We start from the raw sequence: 22,219 nt of genomic DNA on the forward strand, positions 1-22,219 counted from the left end.
TATCTATCAGTTTCTTAGTTCGTATTATTTCCAGATAAACATGATTTAAATACGTTGCTTTTTAAAACAATAATTGATGTAGGTAGTACCTTTACAATTTTATCTACATTTAACTCGGTTAAATAGTGTGTCTATTATTCAAATAATATATTATTTACACCGAATAATAGAACCAATGTGTTTTAATAACTGCACATCGGCTCCTCCAAATCAACAAATAATAATTATTATTTGATATACAAAAATACCATTTTATCTACTAACGAATATTCACATGGAAAACCCTTTAAAAATGTGGTTTTGATAAGTAAACAGATTCCTGTTCACGAGAATGCCACTTTTGTTGCTGTAATTTGTTCTTTTCGCATGTTCCGTTTGCACTTAGTTCAGTAACTCTAATATACAGATTGTCGGGAGCAATTTCAATTTTCAATATGATATACGATTGACTTTTTTCTATCGTTTATAATAAGATATGCAAATCCAGTGCTATGAACCTTGTAGTTGAAACATAGTTTATCTTTAATACTTACATAAAACTCAAAATTGGGCACAAACTAACCGTTTTTTTTTTTTTTTTAAATAGTTTAATTCTTTCTAATAAAAGTAAATTACATTTATTTTATATAAGTTAATAAAGTTTAATTAATTCAAGTTTGAGTTATTTTAAAATATTAATGAATTTGAGTTAGTAAGTCATATTATAAGTCTTCTGGCAAAATATTAACTGAGGTTAGTTAAAAGCTAAAAGTAACTTTTTTTTAAATTACTCACTTCGTATTTAGAACTAACTGGACAACGATTGATTTTTTTATATAGCACTGAATAATTAGCAGTGAGCAGACACTGACCATTTTTTAACCATCTATATTATGCAAAAATAAAAAATAAATCTAATAAATAATCAGCTGATAAATATTACAAAGATCATTTATGCAATTATAAAAATAATAAAAATGTTTTTTAAAATTTGTGATCAGTCATAATGACTCTTCTTTTCCTTATCAGAAGACCTCTAGCACTAAAAATTGCTCTACATGAACAATTTGACGTTGTAATTGTAATTTCTACAGACTTAGTAAACTTATAATTTTTTGAATATATACTTAAATAATTTTCAGAATTAACATTAATTATTGCAAAATTACTAGTCCAGTTAAAACTATTTATAAACAGAAGTAATTAAATAATTCACTAGCTTAGTTATTTCTAAGCATTATACATTTTTTACTATTTAAGTTAAAATGTATTGGAAATAGCAACTTATAACTAACTTAATAACTAGTCACTGCCCAGCTTTAACGAAAATGTACGTTTATAGGTATTCGTCTATCCGCTAAACAATAATATTATACCAATATTCCATACTCTTGACACACATGTAGCAATATTGCATACCCAGTGCGCCGTTTCATCTTGAAAAAAATGTACAACGACGTTCGTTAATAGAATATTGTTAAACGACATTTCATAACATAATTTTTGCGATTGTTAAACGACAGCAGAATAATATTTTCACATCAAAACTAAAATGTTATTTTCATTGACACGAATCTCTCATTTCAAACATTTGAATAAATATACCAGAGGGCCATAGATTTAAGATAACCTCTTTGGAAACCTCTTTTTTTTCACTCAAATCACACTGAACGCAATTATTATTTATTATCGTTGCGTTAAATTCTCTAAAATTCACGAGTACCTATAATAAATCCATCACATATGAAACATAACTTTGTTGCTATTCAACCATACATTGCTATAATCTACTTTAAACTCTCTGACGAAAAAAAACCTCATTTTTCAGCAAAGTACATTTCATTTAACTTATATTATGAAAAATAATTCACAGCTATTTTTATAAAAAGTTTATAAATGTTGGGTAATTATTATCTACGGATTAGGAGAAAAAAGTAAGAACCTTCGCATGAAATACTTGAATGCTTAATCTAAATGTCTTCTCTGTTTTTTTATTCGCACCACAACTGAGTATCAAGTCTAAACGTCTTTTTGTACACAATTCATATCACTTAAATTATAATCGACCTAGGAATATTCAAAGGAATTACTTAGAATATTTAATTAACCAACCATCATAAATTATAATTGCCATTTAAAAATAAAGGTAAGACAATATTTACTTCAAAATAGTATTAACGAAAATATTGTATTCGGTTTGTTATATTTGATTTTTTATACATTTGGTTTTTATTTAAAAAATTTAAAAATACCCTAATTTTAATCATTAGAACTTAAAAATAGTTTACACAATTTTTTATTTTTATATTTTTGTATATTGATTTAAATTATACATTGATCAGTATTCATTGAAAACGTTTATAAATAAGATTTATACAAATATTTTTTATTATTTTTATTCTATGATATTGACGATATAGTATTCCATAAGTTTTCAACAAATAAAATAAAATAAGTATAAGATATTTAGACTAGAATAAACCCTGTTATATCAAAACAAAAACAATTTTTAGATAAGTTTCCAATCAATACTCAATGCTTAACATCATATGAACAATAATTGTAATTTGTTGTCCAATGTAACAACATTAATGTTTTATTATAATGTGTCTACACAAGATGCAATAAATTATTCTAATAATTTACAAACATAATATTTTGAAGTAAAATTATATTGAAGTTTAATCTTTTTATTACTTAAATTAATCTAATGATAAGTTTTATTTTAATGTGTAAAAAAATATTTTTTTTAAGACCGTGTCGACTTGATTTAAATGTTTAAGTAACAAACCACAAAATCTTTATGTATAAATCATTTGTAAAAGCTATACGTTATAAAGGTTATTTTAATAATTACAATAAATCCCATTTACTATTGTAGGCAATTTTTCCATTTATACAACTCTTATATAGTCTAATCAACTATATTTTTATTATTGTAGTAATTTGCATACATTTGTTTTTCATGACCACCAAAATCTTAGTAGAATAATGTTACCGTTCCCAAATAACCTGACAAAAATTCCAAAATTTCCACTCGTTATGTAAGTCTACGACTATCATTGTTCTCTGTTTCGTCTCTCTACTCCGTTATGTATGACAGCGTAATACTTTTATAACCGGATTTATATTTACCTACTGTTTGTCACTGTCAAAAATTTGATAAAAATTGAATCGTATTCGATACCTCTATATCGCATAACGCCACAAATGGCTGCCAAATAACAGTTTTAAAATTCATTTTGTCGAACTCAGGGAAGGTTTATTACGATATCGTACAAAATCACTAAATATTAAACTATTAATTACTTTATAGTTCATAAATCGTTTATTTCTATTGAACGATTATTATAGAAGTGTTTTATTACACAAATCGTTCATTTTCTAACGAATCTGAGATTCCTATTAGAGATATTATCACACATTATTATAGTCAATACCAAACAACAGTTCGGTATTGACTATTAGACTTAGCACATTACTAAGCCTAACACGTAAGTAGTCCACGTCGTTTGTGGCTAGACAAGAAAACCAGGTTAGGTGGAAATCCATAGGGTACGTGTAAATTATGTTAACTGGTGCATTTTTTCGGTATCGATGTTATTACATTTCGGTATACTCGACAGAATCCGATGGTGAATTTCTAAGATCTATGAACATTCTAAAATATCATGTTTTCAAATGTTGGTAGTTTTTTAAATCTTCAACAATCCTATGACTTAATTACTTTTCCTCTCAGCAAAAATATACCATAGAATATCCGATTACCTGGCCGATGTATTAAGAGGACGTCAGTGCCTTTTTCTATTTCTCTTTCTCTCTCTCTCTCTCTGATCCACCCACGCTCAACATAGACAATTTTCGTTTCACAATAATGATTATAATCATAATAATTTTTAAAATTAATAGGCTATCAATTGCATTTCAATTTTAGATCGAGTTATGATTATTTTAAGTTGTACAAATCATTTACAGTTATTCTCATAACTGACTTTAAAATTAAAACATGGTAAAAAGTCTATAAGACGCTCTTACGTTTAAATTTTATAAGAGGTCTTTCCATCCTAATTTCAAAAATTTTTATGATTACATTCATTCTTGTAAACGTAAAATTTGCTATGTTGCTCGTGGGTTGGACTGTTAGAGAAAGAAAAAAAATGCGCAGACATCCTCTTAAGTATGATTTTTAACATCTCATAACACTTCTGTATGGTGCAATACCAAAATACACAACATAAATTTTATATTATATTATCAATAAATATCACCATCGTTTAGTTAATACTGATCATTTTAAGACAGTTTTGTTTTCAAAATCGAATCTGATCGAACAACATAAAAATTGTACTCTTAATTTTCTTTATTTTTTAGAAATTAAAAATCAATAAGATTATCGATAAATCGATTAATAATCAACCAATTATCTCCAAATCAATAAAAATAAAGAATAAGAAAAAATATATACTGGTGCTAACAATAGTAAACAGAAAATATTTTTTCTACAAATATAGTACAACAACTATCTTAAAGAAGATTCGATTCTTAATATCTTGGAGTTAGACAATTCACAATCTTTACAAGATATATAAATGGTTATTTGAATTATTAAGTTAATCATTAAATATTATCACTTGACCCTTTTGTTTGTGTTCAATACTAAAAATTTATTATGAAAACAAATTACATAGAATTCAGGATGATTTAATGGTTGTATTGTAAAAAATATAATACAATAAAAATACAAATAAAATAAAAAGTAATCAAGAAAAACAAAATATACAAACAAGGTAAAAAGGAAACGTAGGTACCTATATATAATATATATCTTGTTGTAATTAAAAGTTTACAAAACTAAAATCATTACTTTTTTAAAATATGTAAAATAAGAAAATTATACCTGACGTTTAGCAATTAATTTCTACATTGTACTCGAAAAAGATTTTTTTTTTACTAATCCTAATAAATTGAAATCGCTCTTGCGAAATTATACAATCTGAATAGTATAGAGGGTGAATTTTTAAGCATGCTCATCTTATTTTTATGCTTAAAATATGCTTTTTTTAAATTAAGATTTTAAGAATTTTTTAATACACTTGAACACCATTTTTTGAATCACTGAGATTTTTTGTACCACCTAAGGATGATTCTGTGATAATGGAAATTTCAATTTCTCAAATAGGAGCCTCCCCTTTTCATTTTTAATTATTAAGCAGATATTTTTTTTTAGAATTTTATGCGTCTAAATCAAAATTCAAGCTAGTAGTTTTTGAGAATGTAACTTTGTGTCTTAAGAATAATACGCCTATGGTAATAGGTTAAGTAGAAAGGGAATTTAGACGATTTTAAAGAGTTGGCAATTACTATTGATTTATCAATATAATTAATTTGTAAAAATTATCCATGTATAATAAATACTACATCTAACATTACATGTAGTTTTTATTTTTATAAAACCATTTTAAGCATTATTATCATTAATATGAACATTTTAATAGCTCAGAAACTACTCATTTGAATTTTTATTTAGATACATAAACATTTTCAAAAAATTCAGTAAAAAAAGGTGATTTTCATTTGAATAATAGAAGTTTGTGTATCCACAGGATACTCCTTAAGTGGCAAAAAAATAATCAAGAATTTGAATATATTGACTAGGGTCTACTTAAAATACCTAAAATCAAAATTTAAATAAATGTACTATTTGAGCGAAAATTGGAGGTGAGCATGCTTAAAAAATCACCCTGTATAGTTCTGAATAAAATATAATTATAATATTATCATTTGTGTACTATTTTTTTGTGTTTGTTGTTTTTGTTTATTATCGTAACAATCAGTAGTTGCGATATGAAAAATAGTCAAGAGGAACTGGAGGAAATTTCGAAGTTACCAGAACCGTCAACTTCATCGGCGGCCGTGACTACTTCGCCAGTTATCCGACAAAAACGTCTCCGCGCACCCATATGGGCAAGGTTGTTGAACATTCATATAATCATTATTTAACTTAAACTATATTTTGTGTGACTTTTGCTAGATGTATTCCGTACGTGCATGTTAAACAGCGTTTTCTAAAATATGCCAAAAAGCTTTTATTCGTCATCATCACTTTGATGTCCGCATGTGATTTGTTTTTTAGCCTCAAATGGTTAGACATATTTTGTTAATGTACCTTTTTTTTAATAATATTGTTTTTTATGAATTGTTTATTTATTTATTTAAATTTACAAAACATTAAGCGCTGGGGGTATAGAGCAAAGCAATATAAAATTACAACAAGATAATAAGTGGAAAGACAAAAAAACAATTTATACATACAATTGTCTTAATATAAAAGGTAAATAATTGAAATATTAATAAACATCAGACAAATGTGTTTTTTTGTCAATAAGAATTTCAAAAAATCATTTTAAGTAGTATACCTGAATTTTAAAATAGTATTTTTCTTGTAGAATAATTGTATATGTACATCATTGACAAGTATGAACTTAAGAGTACTAATGAAATAGTTGTTCGATTTAAATTTTTTAAACATAATATTAATGAATAATAGTTTTTGAAAATAATTTGGGGCACTATTAATCGACATCAATGTCAAACATTTCAAAAAATTGTATCCCGACGATTTAAAATAATAATCTTAAGACGGATAAAAATAATTTTTTTCCTCGTTTGAATCGAATTTAATTTGACTATTTTAACAATAATATATTAATGTAAACAATCGTTTAGACAGGTGACAGGTGTCAAAATTAGATAATATAAACAAAATACAATTTTCTAATTGATATTATCAAGTTCGATTAGAAAAATAATTATTTTTTAACAATAGGCAACTAATTTTCAATAGACCTTCTGATATTATATTTCGATATACCGCGAAAAAGCGTGACCATAACAATATAAATTACTAATTAAAACTATAGGTTTTCGTTCACTGCATTATATAATATTACTGAAGACGTCAAAAACAAATGTAGCAAAAATAACCTACGCTATTAGTCTCCGTGTGAAGTGAAATGTACACTTTGAAATGTATACGTTACATTGTATACATAAATCAGTTAAAAGTTTGTAATTAACTCATCAACTCAAAAATATCCCATACACAAGTAATCCGATCGTCTGCCATGAAAAATTATGATTTTTATAAAAAATAATTGTTAGCACCAGTTTGTGTTTGAATCCCAACCGGGTAACACTTGTGTACCTAGTCTTATTGTGCCTAGGTTTTTAATCGTCCGATAGAAGTTACAACCTATACGAGTCTTATCATCTTAGTTGGTAAAGTGATTATCTCATATTTTTGTTGTATTAGTATTGCATATTAAGTTAATAAAAAAAAAATCATTTATTCTGAGTGGCTCCAACCCAACGACCTCAAACATATCTTTCTGAGCATTATTGTTGTCTAAGAAACATATCAAACCCGTAAGCTCTCAAATCACAAAATAAATAATAGTTGCACTAAAAAAACACACTAACTCAAGACGTTTAGCATAAAAAGTTCACATGCCCTATTTTAAAAAATGAACATAATTGTAGTCACATATTATATTTTAATCTACGGTATTAAACAAAGTACATATATTTCAATGTGTTACACATTATAATATTATATGTTGAACTATAGAAGTATTAAAAAATATATGAAGAACTTTTAATACATGATGCGCATTTAAATTGAACCTAATGCATTAAATGTAAAATGAAATTGTAATAAGTAAATAAATAATAAAATATTCAATATGCAACCCCAAACAAAAATATCTGCACCATAATCATCTGGAACTCCCACCGTCAATAATAGTCATATACTCATACTTGGCAAGTATTTCGAGGACAGTATTCAGGAAACTTTTAGATACTATATATTTACATTTGGTAAAACTGTATTCTCAAAAAATATTCAAAGCATTAAATAACCCTTTAAATAAATACATACTAAAAAGTAATTATTGGTATTTTGATTATACTATTTTAAACTATAGGTTTTGATAATTATAATAAGTAATTAGTTATATGTAATGAAAATATAAGTAGGTTTAATTTAAATAATGTCCATTGATTAATTTACAATAAAATGTTATTACTTTAGGTAATTTATTCATTATGATTTTTATTTTCAATTTAACCTTGATGTAAATGCAAAAAAAAATGAATTTTTTTCTTATATGTTTTATGTATATTCATAACAATTAAAAATAATTTAATACTATTAACAGTATCAGAATTTTTAATTAAGTGGATTCCGGCCGTTTTCAAGGAGTTCAATATAGGCAATATTCTAAATGTGTTCGTGAGTGTCGTGTTAATGTGTAGGTAGAAAGTGATCATTAGTGTGTATGCCTGTAATATTGGAGCACGTGCACGCACACGCACATGTCGATAACGGTATACATGAATATAAATTATTTTGTTTTTTTCCTCCTAAAAGTATCAATATTTTGCCAATTCTATTCACCAACCTAGTTATGAAACTAAAAACTCAAACAATTTCTAAAAACCTTATTATTTTAATTCGTCAGAAAGTTCACTATAAATCGACTTTTTTCGTGTTTAAATTAACAACTGTGTTAATACAATATTATTGAAATTAAAAATTCCTAATATCTAAAATATAAAAATATGATTTCTAAAGGTTTTAAAGTATAATTTTAAAAAAGGGAAAAAATCATTTCCATATACCTATTCAATAATTTTGTGACGAACTCAAATCGATTTTCTTAAGTTTTTTACTATTATTAGAGTAGTTATGGTACAAATATTCATATAAAATAGATCTGTTTTAGTAAAAAACACAGCTGATATCGAATTCTTTTTGATGTTGATAATAACTTTAATATTATCTATGAAGATTTAGAGATTTAGACCTCACAATTTTAATTATATGTTATGTATTATGTTGTTTATAAACAATACATTTTAGGAAATGTGATACTTACACTAAAATAACAATTATTATGCTAAAATGTATATTATAATGTTAAAAATGCTGACTTTTATAAATATATTAAAAACTAAAGTTGTACCGAGTATGATTTCCTATATGTAATTTATCTAATTAAAAAGGAACAAAATACTACTTTTTATACTATTTAATTAATCCATATATGGTATATGGAAATACTCGAAGTACTTGGGGAATAATATTATCATAATGTATTCGAGTTTTATTTTTAAATAGTATTTTACCCATGTAGGTATACTGTTAGTAAAAAAATCAACAAAACAAAAGTTCACCTTAGATGTAGTCAAACTTATGACAAAATCGATTAAATTCTGCCTCATCAATATATTCTAGTGAAAAATAACATTTGCTCGATTAAAGTATATTTTCAAACACTACAAGTATGAAAATAACACTTACAAATTTCGTAGGAATATCGATGGCAATAATTTTTTTTCCAAAAATTAGACTTTCTTGTATAAATTGATAGACCCAACTCTGACATGGCATAAAAACTCACACAACAAAGCACTCCAATTTATATTTTTAAAGCACCATCATTTTTTAAATGTTACATACTATTACTTCAAAAACTATATGATAGTTAAGCTTTAAATTCACTTAAACATTTTAATTATCTGATTTATTTTTGCTATTTTTCCCAAATAAAACATAAATGTATGACTACACAAGATTTAAACAATAATTTAGTATTTAAATATTTCATATAACATAATTTAAAAAAATACAAATTAACTGTATGCCTAAAATAAAAATTGATCAATTACTAAGAAAATTAATTACTTATTTTCTAAAATGACTTAAAACACAGTAAAAATAAATTGGCTTCAATCGTTTTTTAAGACCAGATAATAATGGCGTTAAATGCAAAATAGTATTACGCACCTACACCTTTAATATAAAGTTGCCCTATATTATTACCCACACGTGAATAATGTCAGGTATTTTTGATGTGAATAATATAATCAATATTCAAATAAAACTCTAATACGCACTAATGCACTATATTTTAATGTACGTAATATATTATAAAAATCTGTAAAAGTTAAAGGTTGTAATGTTATTTTTTTTTTACTTTATATGTATTGAGTTTTTTCTAACGATTATTTATACATCTATAACTTATTGTTGCACAACTATACAGTTTTAATCATAACATTTGTAGTCCATGTCACTTGAAATACGTCTCTCAAGCTTACTGCTACGAAATTTCTGAAATTAAGATACAAAATTAATGAAGGTACCGGAAAATAAATAAATCGATTGCTTACCTATTAGAATTAGTGATTTTTTTTGACAATATTTTAAATTTGTAATCCACGGTGATCAACGTAGCTCACGTGTAGGTATTATAATCCCTACAATGCTATACTCTTCGAGTTTATTACAAGAGAATAATATAATGATGCGTTTGACAATGAAAAAAAATCTCGCAAGTACTTAATCATTTTCGTTTGATCACTTCCACCGTCACCCCTCTACCCACCAACTAACGCCATTGGACATTTAAACGTATTATAATTATGCTGTCAAAAAATAAAATATAATGGGCTGCTACCAAACGCAACAAGTTTATGGACGAAATTTTATTTAACGTTAAGCCTTTAAACTCAAAATATACACGATATTTATGTATAATACGTTGAATTAATACAATTAGAAAAACGGGGAACTCAGCTCTGCAATGTAGTTGATGCCGTGTGTACGTTTAGAATGTCACTGTAATGAAATTAGAAATAATACATCCTTGTATAAGAAATAATATTTTGAGAGGAGGCGTTTCAGCCACTATTCTTAAGGGTAGGTAATTTATAATATATTTATATTACCAACGAATTAAGTAATATGCAATGAGCAGTAAGCAGGTTAAACCAATTTTTTGCCACAAACAAATCACATATATATCATTATATATTATGATACATATAACTAGGTAACTGTTATTAACTCTGAAAAGTCTTGGGAATTTTTTCGATAGACCCCCTCCCCCTTCCCGTCATTACCGAAATGTTCCAAATTGATCCAATTTTTGGCCTTGCTACCAGGCGTTAACCTCGATATTGATACTTGAAGCATTTTTTTGTATATGTTTATTGTATGATGACAGACCCAAAAATAAATAAATAAAACACACATGACAGTTGTAAAACCAATACATTAATCGTTCCGTTCGAAATATAAAATAACAATCGGAAAAGTAGCTTCTATTTCCAACATTATCGATAACAGTAATTCAGTGTTAAACGAAAACAATCATGTGAATGACTGTGAATTTCTGAAACATTCGTACCTAATAATATTATAAACTTGAATTTATAAACTGTAATATTTTACCTACACACAACTCACTTAAAAATTGTAATACCGTAAGCAACTAAAGTACCAAAGTCCAACACATATAATTTTCTTACCCGTAGATGTGTTTTGTAATGGATAAATTCACTCTGAGTATATAAAATTAAACTTACACAAAACTGTTAGAGCTCATAACAAAATTTTGCTTTGACAAGTTTGTAAGACACCAAGACGTATTTGACAATACCTTCATGCGGGGGAGACTTAAGAATTCTAAAAATCAGAGTTTAAATAAATGCATAATTAAAGGAAAATGTGGGCGTGAGTAATCATAATGCTGAATCGCCCAGTACATATATCAAGTTCACAAACGAGGAACGAGAAGAATAATTTATTGTAGTAAGCTGTTATATTATTCGTCGTTCTTTTTGTTCGTATTATTTCGTTTTCATTTAAAACATTTACTTTTGGTACAGTCGAAAGTTCATGGGGTGAATATGTGTCTTAGAGGTAAAATTTCACATCTCCAGTTTTGATTCATTTTTCACAAATAACGACATCACGAACTTACGTAAAAAACGTGTACCAAATGTTTTTCTTTTTACCCGAAGAACATTTAAAATGTTTATGCTGAAAAAGGTTTTGGCTCTTACTTTTTATGTTATTATCTGAATACAAATTTCGTATACCTACCTAACATACGTCGCTCGGGAAGAGGATTCAATGTTCAGCTATTACAAAAATAATATATGTGTTTGGTACTTATAGTAAAATTTATTTATAATATGAATATTTGATTATTCATCAACAAGCCATAAATAATTATAGAAAATATAATAAATTTTTCAATCTATTCAAAGACTGTTCATGAACAAAGTAACGGAGCCAAAAAATATGATGGTGATAGCACTAATAATTATTGGTATTTAAAATCTGATTTTCGTAAATTACTGGGGTATTAGCTGGCCATAAACATATATCGTCCAATTTTAATTATTTCAGTTTCGTGTTATTTAAGATAACGATCTCGTTAGACTAATTTATCCATAAAGACCGTTAATTTTCGAGTTATATTTACAGATACATAGAGATATGAGTAATAAATGGAATTCAGTAATTTGACTTTTCAATTTTCAAGGTACTTGTGAAATCGTATTGATCAACCATCCCAACAAGCGAAAAAATTAATTTTTATTAAAGGTACAAATTTAAATAGATGTAGCCAATAAAGCAATATAATATAAATACGTTTAATAATATTATGTTTAAAACATCAAATTTAAAAAAAAATATATCACAAGAACTTGAACCCAAACATAATTAACATTATTGGGTATAGTATTGCTATGTACCTTTAACATGAATAATAAAATAGTCAGATCACTTTTAATTTGTAATTGCTTAGAATTTTTTTCTTTAAACAATATAAAGATTAACTTTTACTTAAAACTAATGATTTTTTATACTCGTCACTAATCATTGTCTGTAAAAACAAATGTGATAAGTATTATTATAAAGTAAAGTTAAATAATAATTAACACCAAAAAATTCAGTCTGTGTTATTCTACATGTCAAATGTACCATTTGAGTCGGTAAGTCACTGTGATGGAAAATGTTAAATTCAAATTCAATGATCAAATATCATTAATAAGAAAATCTATTCTGTTTTGTGACTGACTGAAAGCATATATTTCTAAGAATACCTATAGAATTATATTTTATTTATATTTCTAAAATTACCTAATTCAATAATAGTAAGAACGATGTTAGTTTGAACTAATATTTGATAAAAACCAATTGAACCCATTCCATAGTAATTAAAATATTATTTCATGTAATACTACCTGCTGAGTTATTAACTTTAAAGTCAATACCGCGACGATCCGTAGAACCGTGTAAATAAGTTCATGTTATAAACTCTGTATTAATACTTAAAATTAATCAAAATATTTTGAAAATTACATTGTGTATAGTAAAATAATAATATGCTTAATGGAGAAATATCTCAAGTTCTTACGAATAGTATTTTTGTTTACAACAAAATAATTAACATTTTTATTTTTTATTAAAAAATCCAATTTTGTAAACATTTTAGCTTAAAACTACAATAGTCAAAATTTGTGGATATAAATTTTCGAGATATGTAGGTTACTGTAATGGCAACTTATAACTAACCTTGCATTCACTATTCTAGCCCTAGCTATTTAAATTGAAAATTGTATACATTTTTAACTAATAATTTACATTTTTTTTTTATTTTGACGATTTTTGTACAGATTTTAACTTTTAACACTCATAATAAAAAGTGTAAGCTTATTGTCATATTTTTTTTAATTTTAACTGTGGTAAGAATATTATAATAACTTAATAAGGAACCACATTTGTAATTTTGAAGCTGTTTTACTCAAAAACAAACATTTTACCATTAGGTACATATTAAGGTCATAGATTAAAAACTTTGAAAAATAGAAAACTTCAAATGTTTTTAAATAATAGCACATAAAAACCAAAATATTTTTACTCCCCCCCCCCCTCTCCCTAAAAAAAATAAGACATTTTCCTAGCGAAAACTGCACCCACAATGCTCCAAACGCTGATGGTAAAAATCACAAAAAGAAAAACAAATAATTATGTAAAAATAATTTATTGAATTTATAGCTCCAAAATCTAAGGCACATTTTAATCAATATTAATAAGAATTTTAGTTAAACCTGAGTTATAATGGTTCAAAAAAAAAATATTTTTATAAATGATTAATGATTATTCTATCATTATACAATTAATATGCCATGTACGAGTAATATGAGTATAATCATAATAATATTATAATTTTATTATAAAAAAAAATTTTGTTAAAAAGTATATTTTGATTAAACAAATGAAAAAATAATATTATTAATACATTAAATCAAATGAATACAATATATTAATAAAATATGATTTTTGAGCTGCTAAAATATAATGTAAGGTACAAAAATAATCAGTTTTTTAATTCCAATTATATTCATGTACGTATATTCAATTAAATATTGTTATATGATAATTTTCATAAAAAACTTACTTTTTAGTCACAAAAAATACATTATTGTTTTCATTGTAGTAATAGTAGCCTATCTTTTTAAAAAACTTTTGAAGAATAGGGTCCATTGGATTTCTTTGCCCTTCTCTGGCTAACTTTTTTCACTCTCGTAATGAGTTAATTTGCTTTGTATAAAACTTAAACTAGGTACGATGAGATGAGAATCTCTTCTAGATCTGATATTATGGCGATATCCAACGAATCGTTAGATTTGATTATTTTTATTTTCTTACTATGAGTACATTACACTATATTTCTTCATATATATGTATATATATGATGTTGAATGTAAACTGAATTATTTAATTAAAAAAATCCTTATAAAATTATAAATTAACATATTAATTCTATACAAAAAGGGAGAGCAATATAAATAGGTAGGGTACCACTCAGTTGCGCATAGATACACGTAGGCCAGTGAAATAAATGTGTTAAATTCGTATTATAGGTGGGTAATATATGGCAAGATACGAAGATCCTAATTTCCGAATAAAAAAAAATACAAAAAAAGCGAGAAATGTAGTCATAATATTAAACATTGGTCGTCTAGTCTTTATAGTAAACAAATTTGTTAAACAACGTATTGGTCATCGTCCACTTTGTCAACGACTTAACATCAGCTTTCTTTCCGTTGAATCAATATTATCCACGTCCTCTGAGCAAACTGTAAGATATAACAAGTCATGAACAAGTAGCATGGCTCCACGAAGACGATTTCCATACTAAAAGTATACTCCCCCCCCCCTCTATAGTCACGTGAGCCGACCACTTTTGCGGTTGATACCACCCGTGCCACATGTACGAGTGTTGCGACTACGTGACCAATGAGAAGTTTCGTCAAGCCGCAAACAAGTTTTCCGACCAATTACGTCCAAGATGTCTTGTCCGTGACCAGAAGGCGATAGTTTCCTGTAATAATGTATAATATGAACTATAATCCACACAGATTGACAATGTCTCAGTAGTCGGATGTAAGTGTAATAATATTAGCGATCCTATAATAATAATAATACGAATAGGTATGCCAGACTTCAATAACTGAGAGTCCATTACTTTCCGGAAGTTACAATTATGACGTGATACGATCTGACTACGACTACAGTTGGCCCCGTCTCCTGGAAGTACCACTGCAGGCCAAGCAATCCGAATTCATAATTTTTCGATTCTATTTATTTTGAAAAATCAATTGGTAACACGAAATTAGCTACATCGCATTGACGAAACGCCCGGACTCCCTCGTGAACTGTTAAGACTTAAAAGACTGAGCTCGAACAATACGCAAGTATTATATTTTTATTGTTATTCGTCATCTGCGATCTGGACACCACCAGCGCACATGCGTCAAAATCGTTCCGCTTCATTTGAGGCGTCGAACAGGCGTGTTTACAAATACACACCCGCCGAGCCTCTATCATATAATACAGGGATATGTACGGTACGTGGTGCTCAGACAAACACCAAATACGGTAAACGATTGACGAGCAATAGACTTGTCAATATTGAGAGAATTTCTCAAGGAGACTTGGCCGTAAATATTTTGTTTTGCACAACCATAATACTTCGACTTACTCGTGTTTTAATAATATTATTATAAAGTCACCATAACCGGAGCGCTAAAACTAGGATTTAACGCGTTCCGCGGGAAAATGACTACGGCGGTGACGGCGGGGACGATGATGATGATAATTATCAAACACTGGTTTTCTGACTTACCACACATTCCAGGATGCGTGATTGCGGGAAACCAAGGCCCGGAGCTCGGTCGTGTGCGTCACCGAACGTATTATCTTTGAGTATAGATCGTATTATATATATATATTTATTATTATTGTTGTTGTTGTTGTAATACTAAACCGATTTGACAGCTGGTAAAACCGTTTTTGGCTCCTAGAATTAACTATCCCTAATATAATATATTATGTTTGTGTGTGTGGCCCTCCCGATAAAATGTCGCAGTGCGGCTGGCCGGTCAGGGGCACAAACGGTCGTTAATTCACTAATTCCCGGATTATCGTCTCCGCGGTGGAAACGGATTTCGAGTGCAATTGTTTTGACCCGATTGTCATACGGGGCCAGTCGCCGCTGGTTAAGGGTAGGGAATGCCCCTGGGCAGACTTTTGAATTTTTGAAAAGAGACATGTAAAAGCTGATGTCCTGTCTATATGACCATGATCGTATAAAATGTAGATTGAAATGTATATTACACCTAATAAGTGATAAAATATTGTATTTTGTACTTGCTAGTTAGTTTGTACTTGATATAATAGTTTTTTACATTATTTTGGCTGCTATATATAATTACGCATCGTGGTTTCCTGACACATTTAAATCCTTACAGTTAACTATTGTAGTACTTACTACTACATTGTGGTATTTTTATTTTGAATTCAGAGAAATCAATTATGATAGTAATATACGCAATTGATATTTCATGTTGGAATATTTTTAACGATTAAATAAAAACATTACATTTTAGTATGTAATAATTTTGCTTGCCATGTATAAAGGGGTTCTGGTCCTCATGTTATGCTTTAGGTTATAGCACTCCCATATACTTTACCCTCGCTGCGCCCATGATTAGGTACAGTTAGTGTCGTTAGGACGTTGGCAAGATTAAAGATAGTATCTTACGATAGGCACTATCTTACATCGTGATCTTAAGTGAACTACACACACGTTTTTAGTTTTTACATGTACCCATATGATATTATTAAAAGCAAATAAATCACCAAGACTGAAGGTATCTAAAAATACAGTGTAGCCAACAGCATAGAATAATATAGAAGAGACTATCGATCAGCTGATCGGATTCTTGTTTAACTACGATCTTAAGTCTGAACCTAGAAAACGAGATCTTACACCAACATTATGTTAGACCCTTGTTTACCCGTAATCAGGAAACGTTTACTGGCCACAAAGGCGATACATACATCCAGGATACGTTACACGGGGTCGACTTGCTTACCATTTCCTATTTCACGTATGCCACGATGGCGGTGTTGAAGGCCTTGATCGCCCAATTCAGTCAATTCACAGTGTCACACCCTTGCCAACAGTCTACTCTGAACATCTACCCTTTTAACACATTTTTGTTGTCTCTAAGGATACTTTACCAAATCACAGGTACAATTAAATAGATTAAAATATAATATCATAATACAAATTAACAATATAAAATAAACTAACATATTATTATAAACATATTTTAACATTAATGCGATTTTAATATAAAACACAATCTTAACATAATTACAATTATACCTTAAGGCGTTTTAGTTATTATTTTTGCCCTGTTTGTGGATTATTACTCAAAAACTGTTCAACATAATTTTCATCAATAACAGATTCATCATTATTCGATAAGTTAAAATCATATTTTGTTCTTTTTATAATGATCTGTAGTTCTACGGTAAACTATACACCATCACTATCCTTGACCATGCATGACCGAGGAGTACGCACTTAACACCTCTTGACCAATTATCTTTTATAATTTTCGGAAGTAACACCTTTTCTCCCTCCTCATATCCACATCATTTTTTGCAATTTTTATTCTAATTGTAGGCTTCCTTGCTTCGATTATCGATATTCACTACTTACGGGAATGCTCGGTCTTCGTATTTGCATTTCTACAGGTAATCTAGTCCTTAACACTATATTCATTAGCAGCTGAGCAGGACTTACTTATAGTCTAGCCACACATGAGTTTCTGTAGTCTAACAAACATAGACTTATAACACATTTAGAATCCTGACATTTTTTTAACATTTTTTTTTTGCAATGTTAACACCCTTTTTACAAGACTATTAGATTTTGAGTAATTTAGGCTTAGTTGTAGTTATTATATAAAAATACCAACTTCCACCAAATTCTTTAAATCCAACCCTATTAAAATGATTGTTATCTACTATTACAGTCTGAGGTATTCCAAATTTAGCAAATATCGGTTTCAAGCTTTTAATTATTACTGTAGTATCTTTACTGACTATTGGAATTATTTCTAGCCACCTCAATGTGTAATCTTCTAGGATAAGTTATTATTTCTTTACTATCCAACTATTTTAAATTATCCCTTAGTCGCTCTTTTATCACCTGTGGCAACCTTTTTTTCTGCTTCTATAACCAGCAAAATACCTTCCTTAGCTTGTATTTCATATGTCTTATCAAATTTTCACACGCCCTCAAAAACATTTCCGTTTTGCAGTCTTTAAAAGATGTATCGTTGCGATGAAAAATCGTCCCTAAACATTCGACTTCGTATAAACATTGAGAATTTAATTTGTATTGTCGTTTATACACTATAGTTCTTTCAATTTGTACGAAATTGTTAACTACATTCTTTTCAAAAACTATAAGCATACGATTGATCAATCTGTTAATTCATTTATTTGCCTGATCTGTGAATTATATTTTATACTCTTACATTCTGCATAGACTGATGAACGAATTCATTCTACAATGGTGAGCAAAATTAATTTGGAAGCAAATTATTTTTAAAACTTAGAACCACTCACGTCAACTTAAATATTTTCAATAATAAACCGATTAAAAAATCTATTATTTTTGAAAAGTGTTATTGACTTGGAAAAAATTACACCGTTTATTTACACGAATTAAAACTAAAACATTATTCAGTACCTATTATGTATTCATTATTACTTAGTATTTTTATTTGTTTAAAACGTATATTTTATTGGGACTATAGGACTAAGCTCCCTCAAGTGCTTTTGCGTAACGAATTTAATATATGTATTACTCAATCCCCCACCATCCCCTCCCCTAACAAAAACCAAAAATGAAGCACAAGTCGTTTTGCGGATCGTATAACACAACAACTTCGCGGTAGTAAGTTGTTGTTTCACCCCACGCATTTTTAATAGCCCAGTGGAAATCTGAACTCGATTAATAATAATATACCTAATAATACCGTAACCGCGTTCGGGGAATATTATATATAGTTACGATAAGCCATCGGATAGTAATAATAATAATAATAATATCGTCTGAAGTAACACTATATATTCGCTCACCACAATTGTTCGTTACGTGCTCAATTTCGTGTGCAATTGCCCAGAGACGAGGCTATAGTTGGTTCTGCGTGGTCGAAATAAATACTTTTGCGATGACCTTTTTATCTCTCAAATACATACGTCTAAATTCGTCAGTGCTCACCACTCTTCGTCGGCAATATTTTCTCCTTCTCATAATATTATTATACCATCATTATTCGATGTGTTTAATTTTACTTAGTCATACGCGTAGTTAGGAATTCAATATTGTATCCACGAATATCACTCAATGATAGACGTATAATACGGACTACTAATGACCATCATCATATTTTGCTGTTAAATAATATTAATGACTAATGTGTTGTGTACTCTTGACATTTAACTCAGTGCTAAATTGATAGTTAGATTTCATACAACAAATTGATTACTGAAGTGTACTGCAAAATATAAAGTTCTTAATTCGAATTTCAATTCTTACTTATGTTTGCCATATACTATTAAGAGTTGTTCAGCGTTTATATCAGAATAAAACAAATGTCTTTTAATTTGCTTCTTTGTAATAGATTGTGAAAGATACCTACAACAAACTAATTACCTGTTGTATGTTTTTCAATTATAGTACGAATACAGTAATTACAGTTTAAGAAACTATAACGGAATCAGTACTTAATAATTGATATCGCTAGCTACCGTTCCTCAAACCTACTCACTTAGATGACACGAATAAAAAATGAGAAAACAATTTACAATTCACGACTTTTCAGGAAAATATCCGTTTAACGAAGTATCATCTTATAGGTACTCGGATATATGTATAAATTTAATGTAGAGAAATTCTCAAACTGCAGTAGGTATAACTTATCACGTTATGATCTCATAAAAAATACTATACCCAAAACAATACTTGACGGCGGTACATAAGACATGAGTGAATAATGAATTCATGTAAAAACTGCAGTGCATGATTTTGAAAATAAAATAATATAACTTCCATTAATGCGGAGGTCCTTAAATTCGTATCACCATAAATGTCACGGTTACCTCGCCTTAGGACCGGGTACCGCCCCCTTACCAGATCGTGTCGTAAATTTCACGACCAATGGCGATGACAAAAGCAATTATTGGTTGTTTGACGAGGGATACTACGAAAATTGTATTATTATTGTGATCGTCATCATTACAATGCGGAAGTTTATGATCTGACTTCTGGCAAACAAAGTCTCGACGAGTTACCATTATGGTGCAATGTGATAGTGTATTGTATGGACCAATTTTATATTGAACAACGATTCCATGGGTGGAAAAAAGTTCGGTAAGCCAGATAATATTAGTACATTTGTGCAACTACACGTGACGTGCATTATCCGAGGCCAACAATGTGAAGCAATCGATTGCCACGGATTGCAATTAAAACGGTCCTCAGCCACGCAACATATACATGCGGGTACGTCACTCTGCCCATTGCCCTTGTAATATCATTGTTATTATTATTTAATTATTATCATCATCATCATCATCATCATCGTCGTCGTCGTTGTTGTCATTATCGTTATTATAATGATGTTACCGATACTATTTGGGCCAATTAGTTATCAGCTATCACTCATCACTGTAATATATATATATTCTAGTGATGCAGTACCTACCCAATGTTGGTACCTAAAACATAACATAATAATATTATAATTTATAACTCCACAATAGTTCAAAGGACAATGGGGACAATTTAGAATCATTGAGTTTTCATCGAACAAATCTGGAAAATGTGGGATAACAAAAATATAAAAGCAGTGTTCCGGTTTTAGTAATAATTATTGTATTTGAGATACTTAATACAAATTTCAATAGACCAACGTTCCACGACAACTGCGCAGACTAGTGTGTCACAAACATTAGACATGCGGTTGAAAACTGCTATTTTCAAAAGTGTATAGGTACACATTGACATTGGTGAATAATATGATAACCGCGGTCAGTGTGATTTCCGTTGCCAGAACATTAGCCGCTTATACAAACACAACTATCGTCATGAAACTTTAACTATCAAAAATATGTTTATAAAATTGAACAAAGCAAACAAAAATCTGAACTTAAGCATATATGAGTACAAAACTAAAATTATCATAATGTAATTAATGTGATAATTATAGTATATTGGAGTGTACGTGCAAGTTTGCTGTCTACAGATACACATTAAATACTGAAGGGTCCTCGAAATGTATCTAATTAAGTCGTCCTTAACGTATCCAGATTTGACTTATACCATAAAATACGATTAAACAAATAAAAACAATATTGATAAACTATAACGTGATTTTTTTATAATCCCGAGGACAAAACACACTTTTAAAGAACTGAACAATATATTTACTCGGTAACTTGAAGTTCGAGGAGAATTATACGAATTTGATTTAAACCATCGACAGTTTTGAGTCATTAATGGTGATAAGGTTCAAGAATCTAAGAGCGGCTGTCCTTCTACTCTATTCAAAAGTATTATTGAACAAACAATAGTATACTTATAAGTATTCATCAATATTAATGAATACCATACAATTGAATGAAAAATATAAATTTGCGCAATTACAACGACACCTGATATTATTTATCATATAGTTGACACCCAACAGTTGGTTGAAAATTTCAGAAGCACATGTAATCAATAGTTACTGTCAAGAGTATTTTATAACAATTTTGTATACGGGAATCTATATTTATAAAATACTTGTACCTTATACCTACCACTGTGCCAGTGTACCTTATAATCATTGCGTTTCAGTATACTTAATGTGTGCACCGAATTATATGAAAATCTGTGAAAAATGTGTATTCTAAATACAAAAATTTAAATGATTATAATATTAAACACTAATAATTATTACTTATTAG

General features: G+C 28.5%; 1 protein-coding gene across 5 annotated transcripts in view; it reads left to right on the top strand.

The window, feature by feature from the left end:
• Positions 1-22,219, top strand: part of LOC111037464 (calcium/calmodulin-dependent 3',5'-cyclic nucleotide phosphodiesterase 1A-like) — a 62,840-nt gene that overhangs the window by 15,978 nt on the left and 24,643 nt on the right. For 2 of the 5 annotated variants that reach the window (XM_022320053.1, XM_022320058.1), the window contains 2 exons: positions 5,814-5,948; positions 6,011-6,121. The exons of 1 other annotated variant lie outside the window; for it this stretch is intronic. In XM_022320053.1, coding sequence (XP_022175745.1) covers positions 5,814-5,948; positions 6,011-6,121 — 246 coding nt within the window. The remainder of the gene's footprint in view (positions 1-5,813; positions 5,949-6,010; positions 6,122-22,219) is intronic. 2 more of the 5 variants (XM_022320054.1, XM_022320055.1) reach the window with 2 other exon arrangements.

The sequence above is a fragment of the Myzus persicae genome, unplaced genomic scaffold, assembly GCF_001856785.1.
Source record: "Myzus persicae strain clone G006 unplaced genomic scaffold, MPER_G0061.0, whole genome shotgun sequence".
In the NCBI taxonomy this organism is placed as follows: Eukaryota; Metazoa; Arthropoda; class Insecta; order Hemiptera; family Aphididae; genus Myzus; species Myzus persicae.